This window comes from Triplophysa rosa, linkage group LG2 (assembly GCF_024868665.1).
Source record: "Triplophysa rosa linkage group LG2, Trosa_1v2, whole genome shotgun sequence".
NCBI classification, from domain to species: Eukaryota; Metazoa; Chordata; class Actinopteri; order Cypriniformes; family Nemacheilidae; genus Triplophysa; species Triplophysa rosa.
In genome coordinates, this window is record NC_079891.1 from 15,660,838 (window position 1) to 15,683,940 (window position 23,103).

At 38.6% G+C, this 23,103-nt stretch overlaps 1 protein-coding gene across 4 annotated transcripts in view; it reads left to right on the forward strand.

Moving 5' to 3' along the window:
- The window catches only part of rtkna (rhotekin a), a 79,478-nt gene extending 56,444 nt beyond the window's left edge, over nucleotides 1–23,034 (forward strand). The window contains exons 2-13 of one of the 4 annotated variants that reach the window (XM_057328172.1): nucleotides 11,200–11,399; nucleotides 12,174–12,235; nucleotides 13,573–13,626; nucleotides 14,473–14,590; nucleotides 14,689–14,913; nucleotides 16,277–16,371; nucleotides 17,021–17,127; nucleotides 17,391–17,519; nucleotides 18,652–18,814; nucleotides 19,258–19,362; nucleotides 19,922–20,024; nucleotides 20,624–20,732. In XM_057328172.1, coding sequence (XP_057184155.1) covers nucleotides 11,200–11,399; nucleotides 12,174–12,235; nucleotides 13,573–13,626; nucleotides 14,473–14,590; nucleotides 14,689–14,913; nucleotides 16,277–16,371; nucleotides 17,021–17,127; nucleotides 17,391–17,519; nucleotides 18,652–18,814; nucleotides 19,258–19,362; nucleotides 19,922–20,024; nucleotides 20,624–20,630 — 1,368 coding nt within the window. In that variant the 3' untranslated portion in view covers nucleotides 20,631–20,732. Of the gene's footprint in view, nucleotides 1–11,199; nucleotides 11,400–12,173; nucleotides 12,236–13,572; nucleotides 13,627–14,472; nucleotides 14,591–14,688; nucleotides 14,914–16,276; nucleotides 16,372–17,020; nucleotides 17,128–17,390; nucleotides 17,520–18,651; nucleotides 18,815–19,257; nucleotides 19,363–19,921; nucleotides 20,025–20,623 lie in introns of all 4 variants that reach the window. The other 3 variants (XM_057328155.1, XM_057328159.1, XM_057328165.1) reach the window with 3 other exon arrangements.
- Nucleotides 23,035–23,103: the final 69 nt, after the last annotated feature.

Here is a 23,103-nt window from a genome sequence, read left to right on the forward strand (position 1 = left end):
TTCATTAACTTATCCAACCATAACAGAGGTCATTTACATAAAGGAATCTCAAAGGTACAACTGTGAGGCTCCACGAGCTGACGGAAGGACGATGCCACACTGGTGACTGAAGGAGACTGGTGAGAGTTTATTGCAGGGAGGAACAGGTGAACAGGAGACAGGTAAACAAATCCAAAACAACGGGTAACATCCACGGGTACATAAATCCACAAACAACGGGTCACATCCACGGGTAACTAATAGAAGGTCAGCGCTAGACCAGAACATACTACAACTATAATACATCTATTTTACATCTAGACCTGACGAAGAACAGAACAAAACACAAGGAATATAAAGAGTCCAGGAAATGAGATCAGGTGTGGCTGCAATCATGAGTCTCAGGTGTAGGTGTAATCAAAGATGGTGACAACTGTTGTTTAGGATTATGGGGAGTGTAGTCCGAGACTGTTAAAGGTGCAGTGAATAAGAGTCCATGGAGTGAAAACACGGGGAAAGCTGGCAGGGGAACACAAGGGGGCAGACAGGACCGTTACAACAGCGGCCTGAACAGACTTTTAAATTCCAACCTTCAGATGTGTTGGAAAGTTCAAGTGGCCTTGAACCAAATTAAAAATGTACAAGTCCATTTTAATTTGAAATTTGCATATGTTTCAGTTCTGAGAGTTTATAATGTAGCTCATTAGATTTACACCACCATTCCATTCTTGTTGTAAACCTGATCATCATACTGGTTGTCCAAGGTCACTGCACTTTTCATGCTTCTCTATACTTAGACCGACCAGAGGCCCTTACCCGTTAATTAACACGCTTGAGCTGATTAGAGACCAGTCCCACACTCAACCTCCAGCAGCATCGGAGCCTGGGATTAACAGCCATAAGGGAATACAGATCAGCCAGAGTGTGTCACTAAGGCAACCAGACCCCCCATCACCTTGTACCTTCACTAACCCAGAAACTGAGCCTGTAAGGGGTTTAGCAGGGCCACAGTCGGGACATTACATGGCGATAGATAGTCAGGTGTGTCAGGCTTGAGGCGAACATGCAGTGTTTGGGTATAGAATGTGTCATGTTAGAATGCAACTGATGAGCAACTGACAGATAAGAAGCGGAGATTTTTTCCCCCTTTTTTTGAGTTTCTAAACAAACATTGACTGGTAGGAAATTATTTTTATTTGTGTCAGTGTTGTTCTTACAGGAGACTATACTGTACGTCTGGTTCCTGAAATATCTTTTGACATTTAAGCAGCAATAAAATTATGTTTGTTCTAATCAAACTCTATAAACTCATTAAACAGCAAGCTACTTTTATTATACATACACCAATTACATAAGGCAATTGTTGTCATACAATTAAATTAAAACATGCTTTTGCTCGTCCAAATTTGAGTAAATCCTGTGTACATTATTGATTTATCCCACGTTCTTCATGAGAGAACGTAAATCAGGTTGTGATTCTTATCTCTGTAGATTTGCATAAGCAGGTGAAGTAAGGTTACCTCAAACACCACAAAAGAAAGCTGGCGGAACAGATGTCTGCTTTAGATCACATAAACTCAATCTTAGCGGTCCTGTGTACATTTAGACTTAAGAATGTAATAATACAAATACATATTATTGGTAAGCAAAAAGGTACTCGTGACTTTGCTGTATCGTGATTTATTCATGATTAAACAGTTACCACCCAATACAAATATTAAAGCCAAAAAATGTGTATCAATGCAATGTTCATGAAAAAAATTCAGCAAAACCCTTCCTTCCGCTGGGAAGATAGTCCCTGACCGACTGTGTTTTGTATAACATGAATAAAAACACAGCTATTGTCAGAAACAAGGAATGTAACTAATCATTTTGTAAAAAAAATACAGTAATGTTATGATGTAAACCTAGTCATATAAGTTGTTACATGTTTAAAAAGTTCACTATGATGTAGACACAAAGAAATAACAAAAAATGAAATAGAATGGGGTGTATCCAAATAATAACATCTATGCATAAAAGCTCCTGAGATGTTAAATGAGGTGTTCCACTCCCACTCTAACCAGATGAGCCAGTGTTGATCTCCATAGTCTTTACTCTCCTCATGGAGTGAGTAATGGCCATACCTCAATCACACACAAACAGCTTTCCTTGCACTGTTTGCCAGATAAATACATTTTCTATCACAGAGGTAGGCTGCGCAATGTGCAGTGTTCAAAGCGTTCACATGAATGTACACACCCTGTTTGGGTCCAAGCCTATCCAACATAGACACCCCGTTTTCCCATACACACACCCTTTTTTAGCTGTCCAAAACCAGCTGCGTTGGAAGCCTTCGCGCCTTTGTGTGGGAACAGCTGGCTGGAGAGCCACAGTCACACACTATGCGTTTTAGAAGACCCTCACACACATACACAACAATATCTCAAATGGCCCATTGTGTGCTAATAATGAGCCCTGTGTACTTCTGTGCATCTTAAACAGGATTCCATTTTGGCCTACGCAGTGCTAACGGCAGAATGTGCGTGTGTGGAACACGTCTCGCTTGTTGAAGCCGTTTTTCCATAGATTCACTTCCAGCGTTTCTTGTGTATTTGGGAGACGTTCTAACAGAGTTGTCAAAGTTGACAGTCAACAGAACCATGAAATAAAAAAAATCTACAAAGTACTTTTTTGTCATTTATGCACCCTCATGTCATTTAAAACCTGTAAATGATTCTGTCATCTGTGTAACACAAAAAAGAAGATATTTTGAGAAATGCCTCAAAATGCCTTTGAGATCAATGGGGGATTAGTGTTGTTTGGTTTGCAACGTTCTTCAAAAAAATTATAATTTTGTTTTCTGCAGAAGAAAGACTCATAATGGTTTGGAATGACATGAGGGTAAGTAAACGATGAAAGAATTTTATTTTTGGGTGAACTACCCCTTAAAGACCATCGCTTCCCTCAATCCTGTCTTGGTTGTCATAAAAACAAGACAACTTATTTGTATTGTGTCAGTAGTTAGTATGTGTGTGTATTAGATATGTATTAGATACAAAACAAAAGTAAAAGTGGCATCTGCAAGCAAGTGAAGCTAGACTTTCTCTCAAAGACATTGTTGCATTTTATTTTAACCAACTGGTCTCAAGTCAAGGTCTTCATATTTTTACAGAATGTAAAGTTGGTTCCCCCCAAGTTCACAGAGGTTGTGCTAGGAGATGTAGTTAACACATTCAACAAAGTTTAGCAACCGAAAATACTTGATTTGAAATAGTAAAAAAGGTTTTATAATTTGAAACCTAACAGCTTGAAGTCTGAAAAATGGACAGCAGTGGTCATGTGATGCTATCATAGCTAGCTAACGCTGTCCTTCGTAAACCTGATGTTAATTTGTCTAATCGTTTATGTAACTGGATATCTCAGTTTACTCAAAAGGATTTGCCTTTTGCCCTGCAGTAGACTGAATCACCGAAACTTGACTCAGTCATCAGTGTCCTTTTTTGTTTTTTCCAAACCTTTATGGCTCCTCGCCAAGCTCGCTTCTCTACATCTGTGCCCATATTCATGGGAAAGTCCATTACTGTCCTCTTCGCCTGATTGAGTCACAAGAACGAAAAGAGGAGCGCTGGGATTGGGCGGAACAGTCGGGGAAGGCGGGTGCATATTTGTGGTTGACTAATTTGAGGACGTCTGGCCTCGGTCAGTGAAATCCAGTGTGTTTGTGGGTGTGGTCAGAGATTCGGCCTTTTCAAGTGGTGCTGTGCCTTTGGGTTTCACTTACTGTAGTTTCAGTTTTTGGTTGAGAGTCGAAGTTCAGTAAAACCGAAAAGTACAGTAATTAATGTCAATTGCTGTTTTGCAGAGTGTTAGTGTAATTGACTGAAAGTACTTTGTTACTGAATGTAGATATTTTCAGCCTGTTTCACTTTAAAAAGGTGTTGTTATTCTAAAGTTCTTCTGATGCTAATGCCAGTTTAAGCAGCTGTGAACAATAGCAATGCTTTCTTTTTTATAGTTTGTTGTTTAGCGTAGTCCCCAATAATTCCTTCCAGTATTGTGTCACAGTTGTTGCTGTCAGTTGGAAAAGTGTCACTGCAACAAAGTTTATCTAGACAGGAAAGGACCTCACAACGTCCTCTAGGAAGACCCTAAGGAAGATTCAGAATCATATTTTGTAATTATGTACAAAGAAATTGTTGTGGTGTACTGGTATTTAACAATGACATTAATAAACAATAATTAAAAATATTTAAATATAAATGTTAGTAAGGCAGAGAGTATATTTTTCTACAAAATAATAAAAAAAACAATTTTAACTGTGTGACAAAGAAACACAAACTAATTGAAGAGAATATTTTGGTAAATTTCACAGTTTTTTTGTTATTATCTTGAAATAAATGTAAAAAACAATTACCATAGTTGACTTACCACACGAAAATTTGACAAATCATGACACATTAATGAAACGAATTGCTTATATATTATGTGCAACAAGGTGAGTTTTTGTTCTCTCGTGTCTGAATTCTGACTGTCTGAGACATGAGGCCTTACTGTCTGACATCACTGCTAGTAATAGCATATGATGTGGAAGAGAGGTCGCATTTTAGGACTTAACCTCAGCGTGAGAAACAGAGCAGACAAAATAGAACAAAACAAACAAGTGCGTAGGAGCATTTACCCAGAAAGAGATGATGTAATTTATTTGACATGAAAAATGCATGCATTTTAACTAAAAGTGGTCAATTGGTAATTGCAATGTGAACTAGCAGTAGGGGTAAAACCTAGAAACTCATTATTTTAAACCCTATGTTAAAGCCCACTTTGAACTCAGGGTTAATCAGTATTTTATACTTTTAAATAAAACATGGACTAAAGAACTGCTTTTAGCACTATGAACATGATCTCAAGGATTAATAAATAATTGCAGTGCCAAACATGCTGAGGTGCAATTTTATTGCAGGGTAATATTAGCCTGGTGTTAAAAAGGACCTCCTTGGGTTAACAATTTCAAGTGTGAAAAGCCTATGGACCCTATTTTAACGATCTAGCGCATGGTCTAAAGCGCACGGCGCAGGTGCACTCAGGGCGTGTTCAAATCCCCCTTTGCTAGTTTAACAACTGGAAAACGTTCGGCGCGCCCGGGCGCATGGTCTAAACGGGTTGTCCCGATTCTCTTAATGAGTAATGGGTGTTTTTTGGGCGTAACGTGCAGTAAACAAATCAGAGTCTCATCTCTCATTCCCTTTAAGAGCCAGTTGCGTCCGCGCCATGGCGGATTCGCTATTTACACGGCGGAATTTGCAAGGGCAAAAGACTGGACACTTCTCCAGAGAGGAAACGTATCTGCTCGTGCGTGAGGTTTAAGCGTGCGAGCAGATCATCTACATGACAAGCCAGATTTGTATCTTTATGTAGCCTACACAATAATAATCTTTTACATTGTAATCCGTTTATTTTTTAGATTTGGCATGTTTGTGTGCTGCTGCGCTTCCTTCTGTGTAATAAGTAAAGTGAAAGCACGTTGTGGACACGCCCAGAGGCACATTTTATACTAATGCGCTCTTTTTTTAAACAAAAAAATATTGCGCCATTGACTTTTGACTTTAGACCAGGTTTGAGATGGTCTATGGCGCAGTCTATACTCAGTTCCTCAAAATATCAACGCACCAACGATGCGCCTGAAAACACCTCCTTTTTTAAACCAGCACGCCCATGGGCGCACAAATGAGCGCAAATCTATTTGCTATTTAAACAACGCAGCGCAGGATGGGAAAATGAGAACTGTGTCGGGCAGAAACTAGCAAAAACACGTGTGCTGCGCCTGGCGCCGGGTGTAGTATAGGGCCCTATATGTTCCTTAAAGGGATAGTTCACCCAAAAAGGAAAATTCTGTCATGAATTGCTCACTCTCTAGTTGCTCGATTATGACAAAAATCATGATCACGATTATGTTGGCCAATATTGAGATCCCGATTATTTAACACGATTACTCATTAACTTTTAAAACAACATAGAAAAATGAAAACTTGGCTTTTAACTGTGAATTCAACTGCAAAATAAATGTAAAGAAATAGCACAGCTGAAAAACTGTAAAGGAAAAGGGTGCACTGTGGATTTATACCACAAGAAAAGAGAGGATCCTTGCAAAATGGAATGCAGCACAATAATCGTTTTGCCTCGATTATTTTGTTTTTGTAATTGTTGAAGGCCAAAATTGGCGATTACGATTAATTTTCGATTAATTGCACAGCCCTATTCCAAACCTGTATAAATGTATTTTGACCAAACAGTTATTGGACCCCATTGACTACCATAGTAGGAGAAATGACAATGGTAGTCAAAAGTGCCCCAGAACTGTTTACTGTCCTACATTCTTCGAAATATCTTCTTTTGTGTTTGACAGAACAAACTACTATCCTACTATGGTAGTCAATGGGGTCCAAGTTTGGTTATAAGCATTCTTCCAAATGTTTTCATCAGAACAATGAAATTGTAAATGATGACAGAATTTTTATTTGTGTGAACTATTTTTTAAAATTTTGGTTATCTATCCCTTTAATAAATAGAGGGTTTCAAAGGACTCTTGTCCTCTAGCACATTTCTCTTCTAGGTAAATACTGTGTAATATTTGTTTGTTTGTTTTGTTCTGTTCTGTTTCGTTGGCTCGGTTTCTCACGATGTAGTTGAGTTCTAAAGTTTGTCATGAAAATCTTGGACGTAATGTGCGTTAAGCATTTATATATTTGTAGTTCTGTTCAGCCAATCAGTTTCCTCTCTGTGGGGTTTTTCTGAAGTGTAGAACACTTTCCAGACTCAAGGTGTTAGATTGGTTAAAATCATTTGTATAATCATTTGAATAGATTCATCTTGAAACTTTTAACGAAAATCCTTATAAAATAATTTTTAAAAAGTGCTTTTTAATCACTAACAACTGTAGAGGTCTGGGAAAGGTCATTGAAGTTCACTGGTCTAAAACAATTGGGTAGAAATAACTAGGGCTGAAACGATTCCTCGAGTAACTCGAGTTATTCGAATACAAAAAATCATCGAGGCAATTTTTGTTGCCTCGAAGCCTCGTTTAATCCATTTAACTACAGTACACGGAGCACTGCGTTTCCCCACGGACCGTTATTACTGACGCACAGCCCGCTAAACTCTGTTCATGTTACAGCGCTCTCAAGTCTCACGCATTCACCGTGAGACACACGCATTTTAGTCTGTTCACACGCTCACACGTGTTTCTCATGCTGATAAATAACTGATAGTTTATAGGGCTGACGGTTGCCGTAACAACCGCACCACCGCGATGGTAAAGTGCCATGACGGTGGTGAACTGCCACCGGCGGTAGTGCACGTCACTCTGACAAATAGACAAATATAGGTGTAATAAATATGAGAGTTGCGATAACGATTGCTAGTTGTAGCCTTTCAGTTGTGGATGGTTTTATTTAAAAGATTTTAAATTAACAGAAATTATTGGCATACGTTTCCGTTGGTGCGTTCGAGCGCGGGCCTGCACGGCAAAACCCAGGTTATTCTGCGGGTTTTGCAATGGATCTTGTTGTGAAATGAACAGATACGTAAAATCAAAACTGTCTATGACCCGCTTGCTTAGTGTCGGAGCGCGCGCAGGTTTTGCCGCGGTTGCGGAGAGACATCTCTTCATTTGCGCTCCTGTGCACATCTTCTGAACGCGCATTTAGTGCAGCTGTACACATTTTAATCTGGACAATGTCAACAAGTAAGTTTCACATCAACGAGTCGGAAAAAGTAAAGTTTTTATGGCAATCTGAATAGGAAAGCCAATGTAGGTTTAAACAGTTTGTTTCAAATGGAATTGTTAAGGACTGTAAGGGTTAATACGCCACTGACTGAAGTTACTGCAACAAGAGCTTTTTTATTTAGTATTTAGCTTTCATATATCATTTAAGTTTTCATTATTTACTGATGTTTATTTAAATGTTTTATGTGCTGTAGTGTGCCGTTTCACTGATGGATTTGCGCGTTAAACATTGACGGATGTTTCATCCTCATTTATTTCAGATATCATATTTCAATTATTTAACAATTTCAAGTATTTAAATAAGGTCTATATTTCTCTTCCACTCGTCATGTGGTTGCTACACGCAAATATAATAATATAAATATTATTTATATAAATAATATATATTTCTTAACCACCGCACCACCGCGGTCGATTTGTCTATTACCACCGCGGTGGTAAAAAACTGCCACCGTCACAGCCCTATAAATAGCTTATTGAAATGGTGAACTGATATTTTAGTCTATTTTACGAGTGAAACTTGTTTTCCGGCTGCATTGAGTCCATCAAACTAGATGCGGACTAGTGGACACCGAATCCTGTTAAAACACATTTCATCTGTCTGGTCTGAGTGAATGAACTGCACAGTTTAACATGCTACACGCGTGATGCTCATGAATTTGTCTGCGTCTGCGCTGAATGAGGACATGAACTTCACCTCCAGAGTTGCGCTGAGAGTTTATTTCACAAACATGTTATTGTTTGAGTGAAGAAACAGACATACTAAAAAATAAGCGTCTTCTGACAACCTGCCAAAATAAAAGTCATAGGCTATTGTTTGAAATTATTATTTCCATTTTTATTCATGTTTCTTATTTATATATTTGTATTATATTGCATTTTGAATTTAATATGGCAATGGAATGTACTAAATGGGTTTAGTTTTCACAGATATTAATGTATGCTATTTCAGCAATAAAAACTAATTGTTCTAAAAAGGAAACAAATGAGTTGTTTTACTCATTTTAAGAGACCTGTCTTATTTTCTCTTGTATATTTAGTATTGCTTTTTAATAAAGAAAAAGTACTTATTATCCGAATACCCGATTAATCGATGGAAAAATCTGTAGAATACTCGATTAGTAAAAGAATCGATAGCTGCAGCCCTAGAAATAACTCAAACATCAAGTAGCATATTAATGTGATTTAGATCTCATTTTCTGGCTCCATATGGCTGATTCCTCTGTGTACATTCTTTCTTTTGCCATGACAAGTAAGCCATTAGTTCACGTTCATTATTCCAGCCATTTTAAAGGAAATGCTTCAAAAATGTAGTATATCCTTTAAAGACCATAGTCACTTCCCATGACTCATTTCCCTTGTCGCCAAAAATGTGCTTCCAGCTTTCATGCTGTGGTCAAATACATGTATCATGACCACTGGGGGTATAGAGTACTTGGAGAACAAGGAATGCTTCATACTTGATAATTATTAGCATTTACCTAGTCCAAGTAGTTCACATCTTAAAGCAATGAACCGATCATTGTTCTGGGGGTGCTATGTGGTTCCTGAGTGTCTGAAGTGTAGCAAAAATTAATGTGTTATCCATAGCTTTTGTCAGAGTAATTATAGACTCATTATTTTTGCACACTCTTTCTTTTTGTCCTCTACGTGTCAATGTGGGGAAGATTCCATCTCTCTCAATTATTCCCATCTGGGTTCATTTTCTACATTCGCGCTTCATTTCCATGGAACAGAGCGTTCACTGTATTCTCCTCCCTCCTCCTCTCATTGCTTCTATTGCTCTTTCACACCCTCTGCTGCCAGCCCGCCACCCTCGCTGTAAATACTGCCACACGCCCTGCCTGGCATGCTGAGGCACCTGTCACAGGGGAGTGGGCACTAGGCAACAGTGCAAGGGTTTTTGTTTTGGATATTTACTACATTGTATTTTGTACTGTGTTGATTGTTTATTTCAATGCATCGGTGTTTAATTGAAGTGTCTCTAAGTTTAGACGCATTGTTTAATTTGACAGTTTGACATGAATTTTTTCAAAAGGATGTCCAAGTGCTTGTGTACAAGTAAACAGTGGCACGGAAACTCGTACTGGGTAAGGCTGGGATGAAGAGAACCCTGTTTTGCGTCATTTTGGCAGTGGAAATACTTCACAAGGTGTTGATCATTGACACGTGTGGCCTCCACAGTCTCCACAGCGATTAACTCTCGAACCTTTTTTGTTTTCTTGTCATTGTTCTCAATTGCATATCATACCATATGTATAAAGATGTGTTAACTCCCATTTTTCTTCTCTTTGTTTCATCCAAAACACATCATCACTGGTTCATTCTGGTTATCTGTTTTGCTTTTAAAAGACATTTTATCTTATGACAATGGCCTGGTGTACTAAAATTAACGGTATAGCTAAACAAACTTTGCCTTTTAATGGGGAGTGTGGAAGAAATTAGTTTTAAAGTAGTGGGTTGAGCAGTTGAGAACTCGTAATTGAGGCCTGTGTTAGATGTTAAGGAGCTTCTGAAGTTTGCACACAAAAGAGGGGTTATCAAAGGTTGCCATGGCAACAGCAGCCCTAGCAGAGGACCAGTAGGGCAGAGCATAATAAAGGTCTGGATTTTCACTTTAGAGGCCTTTAAAGATAAAAAATGACCTTACTTCGGCCTTATTTGTATATGTATACTCTATAAACAGAAGTAAATAGATTTTTCCATCTGTGTGTTTCAAAAGGTTGTGTACCTGGAAGTACATGTTCTGCCAATAAAACATTAAAAAATATGTACACAAACAGTGGACAGTGGTGAAAAAAAATAATTACGACTACTGTACCTCATTGTCTTATTTTCATGCAATGGCGCCAACCATGATCTAAAGTAGCTATGTGAGAAAATAGTTTTATCTGTATTCTCACTTTTTTTAAACTTTTCTCTTCCGTGTTGATTCTGTATATTTCTAAATCTTCATTTATTTTCTTCTCTGGAGAGCCTGAGAAAACCTATACTCAAGATGTGTATGGGACCCCTACTTGACAACTTGCCACTTTGCCCTCACATGTAGCTGACCAAGAATGATTTCATATTCTATTTCATACATCGCTGTATGGAGATACACCAGTTGTAACAGTCTATTACAAAGCAGACGGTCACATGACTGGGGTGTGTGACCTTTGTGTGGTGATGGGTAACACATGTGAGTATTCACCCTAAAGTGTGTTTAGGTCAGCTGTAAACATTTTGGCTCAGTAGAGTTTTTCTATGCCTCTATAGCCCTTAGAATTTTGCTGATGTAGACAATGACTCTTGTGCTGCTGGGTAATGTTTGGATGGGGGGAGGAGTGCTGGATGCCAAATGAGATTTTAAAGGGATAGTTCACTTCAACTGGTCACTTTCGTTTTTATTCCAAAAGAATACAACATAATATGACAGTGCAAAAAATGTGAGATTACTCTTTTTTTCTTTCTAGGACAGTGACATCCAGAAGAAGATTGACTATGAGATCCGTATGCGAGAGGGGGCGTGTAAGCTGCTGGCCGCGTGTTCTCAGAGGGATCAGGCGCTGGAGGCTTCCAAGAGCCTTCTTACCTGTAACGCCCGCATCATGGCTTACATGTCAGAGCTCCAGCGCATGAAGGAGGCACAGGTCATGCAGCGGGTTGCACGCAGGTCAGAGGTCACTCTGTTAATTTTCCTAAATTTAAGATAAATTGGCTTAAGTTTGGCATAGATATGAATGGTTTGGGGATAACAGTTGGAGTATAAAAAATGAATAATTTAATTTTCCAGTTTCCTGAAGTTAGGCATTACCATTATACTTACATTTATCAAAATATGCAAAGGTAATAACAGTGTTTTACCCCCAAATTTCTTTTTAAAGTGTTGTCCTGTGTTTATGCACACATCAAACACATAGTCCTGCTATAGCTATCTCAACAAAATACACAGTCCCACACTGAAAATAGCAGAATGTTGACTCAACCGGAGAAAATTAGACACATAGAACTTTATAAATTAACAGTAAGATAGACTCCAGAGTTCAGAAAGAGTTCAGTGTGGTTTATTGTGTTTTGCTTATTTTACTTGCTTATCCCAAACACAGCATCAGAAACATGAAAGCAACTGTCACAGTGTTCTTGATGGCACATATTACAAAGTAATCTTTGTGATCACATGGTTGGCTCCAGATACAAAAGAGCAAGAACAAATACGTTTTTTAGGCCAGTGTAAACACTATTACTATGTAGCACAGATTGCTTTAGCATCCTGACCAGCCCGACATCACAATATTGGTTCAGTCAATAGCGTGAGTTTGCGGTGTGTCTGACCAATAGAAGTAATATTTTTTACAATTACATTCAGTGTACTTTGTAGCACAGATATGATCATGAATGTTGTTATGATGTCACGATTTGTATCAAATTTGTAAATGTATGTGTTCAGGTCTTCAGATGCAGGCCCGATGGATGACCGATCCCCATGTAAAGGCAAAGTAGCCATTTCAGGTATGTTCATAAACGGCAATGCAGCTTTTTTACGTAATGTTTGTGTGTTTCCGTGTAAGAGGTTATGGGTTTATGTATTACAAAAGTAATGGGCTCTATGCACGCGTGACTTCCGCGTTTCACAGAAAGAACCCTCAGCAGTTTCCGGTTGGGGAGACTTAAAGCAGAGAGAAATGGGAAACTGAGAAAATAGTTATACGGTAGAACAGCACTTCTAGATATCACAGCAGTGTACAGCATCTGCTAAATGTAACTATTTTCACAGTTTCCCATTTCTCTCTGCTTTAAGTCTCCCCAACCGGAAACTGGAAGTAACGCATGCATATAGCCCATTCTGTAAATCAGGAAAGTAGTATGTGCATTCATAACAGTTTAAGATTTAATTTCTGTATATTATGTATACTGCATACGCATATGTGTGTGGGTGGTGTGTGTAAACCCCAACGGGTCTGTTCATATGAGTCTCTGAGCACTAAATCACACCCCTGCTGTTTTATATATCCATGCCTATCTCTTTTCTACTCTTTCTATAAAAAAAAAAACCTTAGCTTTGTATACTGTGATAGGCTATATGAGACCAGTTTTATTGCACTTATGCTTTTTGTTGTCCTTATGTTGTTCCAATTGCTTCCATTGTTTACCTCATTTGTAAGTCGCTTTGGATAAAAGTGTCTGCTAAATGACTAAATGTGTAGTGTGTTTCAGTCTGTTGGGCTGTAAACCCCCTCCTTAAGTGTGAATGTTTTAGTGGAACCCCCTCCCTCTTTACACCCCATACTATTAACTCCCACTTCTTGTGACCTCTTGACTCTACCCATGGCAATTAGGTCGAAGAAGCACATTGAGACGCCTGAATTTGTATGCTGTAATTATGACGGCATTACAAAGATGCCCATTGATGAGGGTTATAGAGGACTTCGTACTCTTACAGTGCAGATACACAGCATCCCACACATGCACATCACCTTTATTTCTCTTCTGCTCACCTTCTGTAGTCATTGTTGCATTAATTATTCCCTAACGGCTCTTTCCTGTTAATTCAACAAAGTGATGCTGTTAACAAGTGTAATTACACAGATCTTGAGGAGTGCTTCCAGGTGGTCTTGATGCATGTGGTGTTAATGTAGTGGGTCCGGGTGATAATGGGGATTCATATTGACTGGCAGCATGGCATAACATTGCAGATGTGTGTTTGTGTGTGTGAGGTGTATTTCGGTCTTGACATTGCGTGACAGTCAGCTTCGGTTGCCTGCAGCTCTGTGTGATGCTGTGTGTATGTGTGTGTGTGTGTGTGTGTGTTTAATAACCTTGTCTGATTTTCTGACCTCTTTCTGCAGATCTTCGGATACCTCTAATGTGGAAAGACACCGAGTATTTTAAGAATAAAGGAGGTAATGACCTGTTTTGTATGTATTGAATCTTAACCGTATGTAAGCACTTGTTTTTTATTTTGCTTAAGAACACACATGCACACGCACACAGGAAACTAAATACTGTACAAACACATTGCGCAAACAATATGTGCTTAAGCCGAGATAGCAAAACACACATTTATCAACCATTCAGGCCCTCTGGGTAAAAAGAATATTAATAATGGCGTGGAAAACCTTTTTCTAGACATCTGTGACTAATGTAATTTAACACTAGGTGCTTATAGCATCTGAAAGAGACATTATTTTGATGAATGTGAAACAGGAATCCGCATGGATGTGGAATGTGGAAGAGCATTCATGTGTATATTCTGCTGTTATTTGAGGTGTGAAAAAACACACTCCTGAGGTTTGATTTCGTTAAAATTTAAGAGACACTGGACTGGAATTGTCACAATACATCTATAAACGCTATTTGAAGGGAAATTTGGAATGCTCTCTTCATTTTTTCAGTGGCTGTATATACTTATATACTGTATATACTACTGTATATTGTTACAGTGAAACTTGTTGAAGATATCTTTTTGTAGATGCCAGATAAAAATGTATGTGTAAACCTACAGAAGAAGGGAATGAGGGACCTGAATAATCTGAATATCCATATAATATCTGAATGAACTCTTTTTGAAAGGAAATAACTGCTTTAGAAAAAAGTAAAAAGAGACAGGGGTGGATACTGGTGTTAAAGCTGGGCATCACAAACACAGATGCCGCAATAAATGTTTCCTGAAAGACTAGAGCTGATATGGTCAAAACATTAAATCTGGCATTACAAACCATGTAAATAACTTTCTCTCTTTCCCTCAGAACTGCATCGATGTGCCGTCTTCTGTTTGCTACAATTGGGAGGTGAGATCTTTGACACAGACATGGTAATGGTGGACAGGACGCTGACAGACATCTGCTTTGATAACACGATTGTCTTGTAAGTATTTACCTGCATCATGTAAATGTACATCGGCGCTGTTTAAGCAGATGTTTTGTGTCAGTATGTTATCATTAATCTGTGTTTTTGGTGTGCAGTAATGAGGCAGGCCCAGGGTTCGAGCTGCGGGTGGAGCTGTACAGCTGTTGTTCTGAGGAGGACTACTCGGCAGGCAGCACACCGCGGAAGCTGGCTAGTAAACTGAGCTCGTCTCTGGGTAGGTCATCGGGAAAGAAATTAAGGGCAGCCATTGAGCCCGGAGCCTGCAGTCCCACCAGCAATGGAGGAGGAGCGACAATCCTGCTGCCTGTTCCCTCTGTACCGTAAGTGTGGAGAAACATACAATACATGTGTACAGCTATTACACATGCTGCCTATACGGGTTCTTGTAGTGTACACAACATTAGAGGTGCTCAGGGATAGTTTACTCAAAAATGAAACTTTTGTCATGAATTACTCTAGTTGTTCTAAACCCGTATAAATGTCTTTGTTTGGTTGAACACAAAGAGAGATATTTGGACGAATGCTTGTAACAAATCAGTTCTTGGATCCCATTGACTATATAGTATGAAAAATTACAATGGTAGTCAAAAGTGCCCCAGAACTGTTTGCTTGTCCTACATTCTTCAAAATATCTTCTTTTGTGCCCCAGAACTGTTTGCTGTCCTACATTCTTCAAAATATCTTCTTTTGTGCCCCAGAACTGTTTGCTGTCCTACATTCTTCAAAATATCTTCTTTTGTGCCCCAGAACTGTTTGCTGTCCTACATTCTTCAAAATATCTTCTTTTGTGTTTAATAGAACAAAAAATATATAAAGTAATTTGTCCTACTATGGTAGTCAATGGGGTCCAAGAACTGTTTTGTTATAAGAATTCTTCCAAATATTTTCTCTGTGTTTATCAGAACAAAGAAATGTATACAGATTTAAAGCAACTCGAAGGTGAGTAAATGATGACAGAATTTTTATTTTTGGGTGAACTATCCATTTAACGTCTTCACTACAAAAAAGCTATTGGTTTTTTCTCTATTATTGTTCAGGAACATACAGTATATGGTTTATTAAATGCACTATGACCTTGTGTGACCTTTTTGCACTGCATGTAACACTATGGACCACTTCATAAAATGTAAACACTGGTCCATAAGCACTTACGGTTTCAGTTTATGTTTATTTAATATTATTATTTAATTTGACATATATAATAAATTCTTAAAGATAGTCGTTTAACATGTTCTGCAGATTGTATTTTGTATAAATGTTTGAGTAATGTTTAAAAACTGAAACAGGACGTTTTTCTGGACCAGCGCTGGACCAACGTTGTTTATGTCCATATGGGGCAAGTTGTCACAAAAAACCCTACCAGTTAAGGGGCTGAATTGAAAAATAATACAAAATTAATGAAACAATAATGTTTAAATTAACATAAACCAGATTAAGATTAAGGAATTTTAACAAATTAACACTTTTCTTTAAAATCTCCCTTGCCTGAATGTATATGGCTTTTTTTGTTCACTCGAGGAACTGGAAAAATATGTAGAAAGTTTCGTTTCAGGATAGAGTTTACAAAAATATTTTTCTTTAAGACAGTTTTAGGTTGTTAAATAAAAACACATAAAAAACACTGCTATAGTAAAACAAATCCAGGTCTCCGCCTTTCTTTTATTTTGTTGTTTGTATTTGCAGGGGGCCTAAATATCATCTTTTAGCTCACACCACCCTTAATCTCTCTCATGTCCAAGACAGCTTCCGCACACATGACCTCACCATCACAGGAAATGGTGAGCTGCCAAACCCTCTGATCTCTTCTCGTCTCCTCATCCAACTACTTTTAAAGCACTCTGTTTAATAACTTGAATGAAATGATTGCCAAAGCACTGTATAGATTATAATTTTATCTATGATATGAAGTAAAATGGTTGTCTGGTTAATAGATAGGTTGTACCACTTATCTCCCGTGTCAAGTGCCTTTGAGATTTCATTTATAGCACATCAGTTTAATGACGTGCTAGTTTTTGTCACTGCGGAGGGAATCAATTTCAGACAGGCCTATAGAGTGTGTTATTGTGTGTGTGTGTGTGCATGTGCGTGTGCATGTGTGCGTGTGTGTGTGGGTGTGTACTGTCAATGTCTGTCAGATTTATTGTGTGTAAGGTCATGCTTACATCTGAATGACCAGCAGTGGTGTCTAAAAGGCCAATAAGAGGCACTTACAGCTTTCTGTACAGTGTGTCTGCAGACAGTCTTACGGTCTTGGTGTGGGCTGGTCTGTCTCGCAGAGGATAATTCAGTCTGCTGTACTAAAAACGTTGGGTGCAAAACATGATAACTTGGTTTTGCAAAACGGTTTCTAGCTTTGTAAGATCATACAACTTCCTTTAGCTTTTTTTCTCTTCAAACTATTATCCACTTTTTTCTCTCTTTTTGCAGAGGAGTGTTCATACTGGTTGCCTCTTTATGGCAGTGTATGTTGTCGTCTGGCTGCTCAACCTCATTGTATGACACAACAGATGATGAGTGGCTGTCTAAGAGTCAAGGTGAATAAAACGCTTCCATGTTTAGTTTAGCTTCAAACAATAGTTTCTAAATGTAGATTGTTTATGCCATTTTTAGATGACCATAGTAAAAACTGCAATGTTTACAATTTAAAAAATGAATATCTTAAAATAAAAAATGGTCAGAATTGCTTACTTGCTAGAGGCAAAATTGTCGTAAAATGTACACAGATGCAAATAAACCCATGACGTATTTCCCCGGTCTCCTTTTCTTTAACTAAGATTCACTTTGCTTCTCTTTTAAGCTGGGAGGCGAGCCACAAGGCTGGACAAATGTCTACGGTGTTCTAAAAGGGACAAATCTCTTCTGTTATCATCAAAAAGAAGACATGGAAGCTAATGTGGAGCCTGTATTAACTATGTGTATTAATAAAGTAAGTCATATTTAGTACTACTAGTTATTTTTAGCATTCATTTATGCACCAGGATATTAGAGTAAACCTTTTTAAAACAAAAATGGATAGTTCACCCAAAAATGAACATTCCGTCATCATTTACTCACCCTCAAGTTGTTCCAACCCTGTATACATTTCTTTGCTTGGTTGAACACAAAGAACGATATTTGGAAGAATGTTAGCACGTGAGATTTCTGGGGCTCCATTGACTTCCCTGAGTGAACTATCCCTTTAAGATGTTTTACATCCTAAAACATTGTTTCAAATCGTGGATTCTCTTGACAAAAATATGACAAAAACGCATGCGCTAATATTCCTTATTGTGTCAGTAGTTCTGAAAAGACTTTTTGTTCGTCATGTACTGGGTCTGGATCCTTTAGAGAGCTGCATGTCATCATGAGCACAAAGAGTTTGTTTTAACATCTGAGAGCTGCATTGTGACTCTGCACATTCCTCAAATCTCAGGTGACCGCTGTTCACTGAACTCATTTACTTGTGCTCTGCTGCCACCTGTTGGTCAATGAATCTTACATACTGCATGTGGCAGAGATTGTTTCACAGTTGAGATATGGCTGGATTATTTCATATAATTTAAACAAAAACTACATACTGGAGAACAATACAATAAGTGCTTATACCAAGATACTAGTTTTTACAAAGCCGGAACAACACCCCTTGTGTGTGAGAGAGAGAGAGAGAGAGAGAGAGAGAGAGAGAGAGAGAGAGAGAGTTAGTGTTTTATTGTGTGGGTTTTTTTTTTGGTTGGTTTTATTTCCCTTTGTATGTATACAATTTAGGTTTTATTGCAATACCAAAATACTCCATGGTGAGATATAAAAACTGGACTAAACTTTTTTTGTGTCATTCAGCCAAGTGACTTTCTGGGACCCACCTCGTGGATCTCGACCTACAGTTTGAAAACCCCCACTGTAGAAGACTTGTCTAGAAATGTAGAAAGTAGAAATGTCTAGAAATAGAAATAAAAAGTTCTTGAATCTGTATGATGATCATTAGTGCAATAATGTAACTTCTTATACTGTACATATCTTATTCATTTAAATAAAACTATTTACACATTTATTGAAACCTTTTTTGTGTGCGTGTGTCTCAGGAGACGAGAATCCGAGCAGAGAAGGACCCTCACAGTAAGACACAGAATATCTGTATCACAAACCAGTATGGAGGAGAGGAGGTCATGCACACACTAGGGGCAGACAGCAGAGAAGACACACAGCACTGGATGGAAGCATTCTGGCAACAGTTTTATGATATGAGTAAGCAGATGAATTTATAAAATGCTGACTTTATAGATGTCTTTATAAAACCTAACAATGCCATTCAGCCATGACTTATCACCATACACCACAGCCTCTCATGCCTTATTGCTCGTGTAGATAACCAAGAGTTCAATGACAGGACATATTAACCCCGTAAGCCATATGCTACAAGAAACTATGTTAATATTAATAAATTCCCATACAAACAAATATGGTAAACATTTATCTGCCAAGAAATATAGGTACTTAGCCTAGCTGTTGACTGTTTACATTTGCAAAGCAATTTGGCTCATTTATATATTTTAATGTCAACCAGTGCCAGCCAATCAAAAGACAGCTTATCATGACTACTATAGTATTGTTGTTGTATCATTTTTATTATGGAAAGTATATTGTGCGACTAGCCTTAAATGTAACCAATCCGCTCCTGCCCCCTGCAGGTCAATGGAGGCAGTGCTGTGATGACGTGATGAAGATTGAGCAACCGTCACCACGGAAACCTGCCATAGTCACACCAAAACAGGGCTCTCTGTATCATGAGATGGGTGAGTGCTTCAGCCGACTTATCTACACATTCATAGAGACTGCAAGGAAGTGCTGGGGAAATATTTTGGGTACATTTTCACAACACCAGCAGCTCTATAAACACTAGACACTGTAAATATCTAGTTTTTAATTGTTTTTCAACCAATGGCAGATTGTGGGAGCTTTGGGGCATTTCATATTCTGTTTGGTGACACAGTGGAGCAGAAATTACACACTTCACATTTAACCTCCTAAATGACAAAGTTGCTGTTTCTGACATGTTGACACTCTCTTTTCTCTTTCCTCTGTGGTTTGTATGTCTGTCTCCTTACTGTTCCGATGTTTTTTTCTGTTCTTTTTTCCCTTGCCTTCCCTTCCTTCTGCACTTTGGATTTTTTCTACACTCTTGTATCTGATCCTGTATATTCCTGGTTTTCATGTCGTAATTCCAAACATCTGTCCCATATATTTTCCACATTTCACATTATTTGGTTATTACGTAAACACCCATCGGCTGTGCCCTCCACTCAACCCTGCATTTGTTGCCCCCTCATTCATTTTGCCACACCACCCCTTCAGTGGCCCCTCTCTCGGCCCCTGCGTCCTGTGAGGGGCTTTTGCTGCAGGATAACGCTGTCTCTGCTGAGATCCGAGCCTTGCTCTCCTCCTATTACAGTGACAGGTGAAGTAACTGTGATGAGAGGTTCAAAACTTCAACCCCTGCTCGCATAAGCTGTTGCTGTTGGGTCTCAGTCATCCCAGTTTTTATTTGTCATTTGACCCTAAATAGTGTTCTTAATGTGCCCCTAAGTGGTTCTCAAACTTTTTGTAGTCGCTTCACGACCCCCCCAAATAAAAACTTTTATAGTCTTAAACTTAGAATTTTAATTAAACCTAAAACATATTCAGTCATACAATGCTGGAACATCAATACTTTGGGTGCGTGGTCTTATTTTTCTGATGTTTGATTGTGTAAAAGCTACAGTATAAATTTCTATATTTCATAAAATGCCACAAAATCTGTGGTCCCCCTGGATCCATCTTGGGGCCCCCCAGTTTAAGAATCACCGTCTTATAGTAATGTTCAAAACACTTAAATAAACAAATAAACAAAATAGTTGAGCAAGTACAGTACATGAAAATCAGTGTTCAACACTGTCTCTTTACCTTACCCCAACTTACAAAGAGTTAAAAATAGGGATTTTTAAGATGTGTTCAGCTATGATTTTGCAGGAAAGTCACTCAACATTCAAATGTAATTTTTTTTCTCTTCGTTCACAGTTATTGACACCTCAGACGACATCGGAACAGTCACTGACATCCTCACACGTCGTATCGATGACTTCGAACTGAGGTCCCAGCTTGGAGCTCCACCTCACTGGGTGTCCTTGTTTGAAGAAGAGACCCCAAGAACCCCCCACAACTATCAGCACCGCCCTACCGCTCACCTGCCTCCCCACTCACCCAGCCCCCGTCTGCACAGCCGTCAACCCCGCAGTCCACGCTGCCACCGTTCCCCCGGCCTTCTCTCCTCCAACGCCAGTTTAACCTCAGACGGCAACAGCTCTGCCAGTGTCAGCCCCTGTTTCCGCCCGGCATGGTCCCCCGACACCCCTTCCTCCTCCGGTCGCTTCCGTCCTCGTACCCTTTCCCTGGACGCCAAGCTTTCCACTCTGCGCGGTCGAGGCTACGGGGGCTTCCAGTGCACCTGTCAGTCGTCCACCGCTGTCGTGGTATCCCCTCGACCCTCCCAGACTGCTCTGTCCTGCTCAAGTTCAACTTCTAGCAACAGCTCCAGTGAAGGAAGCAACAGCCAAGAGTCTGACGTGGGCTTCTCTAGGCGGTCCGGTGCACGGCGGAGCCTGAGGAATCTGAGAGCCAAACTAGACCCGAGGAACTGGCTGCAGAGTCAGGTGTAGCTTGTACGCTCTGATTTAAGTTAAAGGAATCTTTTTGTTTTCACCCTGGAAATAACTGGAAGTCCTGAGGTCATAGATGCTTGACAACCCCTTACACGGGAGTGGGGAGAGCATTGTGCTAAATAACTTCATACTTCACTTTTTTGCTGCATTTCAGTGCAGTTACCAAAAGGGGAATCTGATTTATTTATATAATATACTACTATACTGTACAGTATGTACGTGAAATGGCCATTACTGTCTATTTACAATGAACAGAATCCTGGTGTTTTGTGCATGGGTTTGCAGGCTTTGCGGCTCAGAAAAAGAGAATAATCCACTGAGGTTCTGAATATTTATCATCGCTAACATTAATTGCCTACAAATATTTCATTTTGCATCGTATTAGTATTTGAATACACCTAACATGTGTGAAAGTTAACACTGATATAACTTCCAGTTTGTTATTGAGAGACACTTTTGCACATCATTAGCAGACATGCACGCAAAACAGAATTGGAACAGTCATCGTTCATAAACCGCACATCCCCTACCTGTCAGATGTCAATCTTGTGTATAACAACATTCACATCGTATGACAGTCTGTTACTCTTCTGAAACGCTCTTTGCATGGCTTCAAATAATGTATATGCAAAGGTGCAAATGTCTCAATTTTCTGTATTCAGGTTTGAAACACGGGATATAATGTGACTGTGTTTATTACCTGTGACTGTGATGACCTCAGGATTACTGTACATAAGTGATTTCACTCTGCAAATGTGAACCCCGTTGTGGAGGCATTCCCATGAGTCTCATCTAAAATTAAAAATCACAATACAAGTACAAACCAGGACTCAACTCAAGCAATTTTGGGTTCTGTGTTATGATGGTGCTTTGTTTTGATCCAGTAACTGAGAAGGGTAACAAAGGCACTACTATGCAAATCTGCAACAACCTAACATTCATTAAGCGGTATATGTATTATTTTAAGGTTACGTTATTTTGTGTGGCAAGAAATTGTGGCTTCCTGGTTGGTTAAGTTTTCTCAAGTCCAGCGTGTCAGTGTGAAATCATAACACTAGTCTCTTCCAACACTGGTCTGATAAAGTGTATCGGTTGATGTGGTTTTATTAGTGTAAGATTAATGTTAAAATATTATAAACAATAAAAGTCAAATAACTGTTCTTGTGAATTCATTATAACCTCAGGGGAGAAGTCGTTCTTGCCATAACAATAAGGTTTCTAATACAAGTTAATAGTAGTTTAATACAGAAAAAACATAAGACATTATATTATATTATGTCCAAGCCTTGTTATATGTTTATTTTTTATTTCAGACAAAAATATTAGATGGAGGCTATTTTATTTACATGATTACATATATAGTGTACTATAAATGTCTAAAAGTATAGAAATATGGACCCAGCTAAACTCTAAAATTCTAAAAGCAGTAAAGGTTTTGTTCTAGAACTAATAAGCAGTGCTTAAAAGTCAAAGGGCCACTGACCTGTATTTAATAACCTGTAAATTCATTCAAACACTTTTTGTAAAGTTTTGTCATTTTTATTTTGTGCTTTTATTAAAGTTGTATTTTACCATATTCATTTTTGTTATTTGTTATTAATCAAATAATATCAACATTATCAGCTGAAGTTAAACTCTAGATTATCCTGGTAATAAACATTGAATGTTAACCTGGAAGCTCCGTTTCAGCAGGCCGTCTGCATGCACATTGTCTTTGATGGAAAAAACCTTTTCATGTACAATAACATGGTATATAATTCCATTTAAATTAAAAGTTAAAACAAGAGTTTTTGTGTTTGTGTTTTTTTTTATTCTTGCTATGCTATTGCAAATTATTTT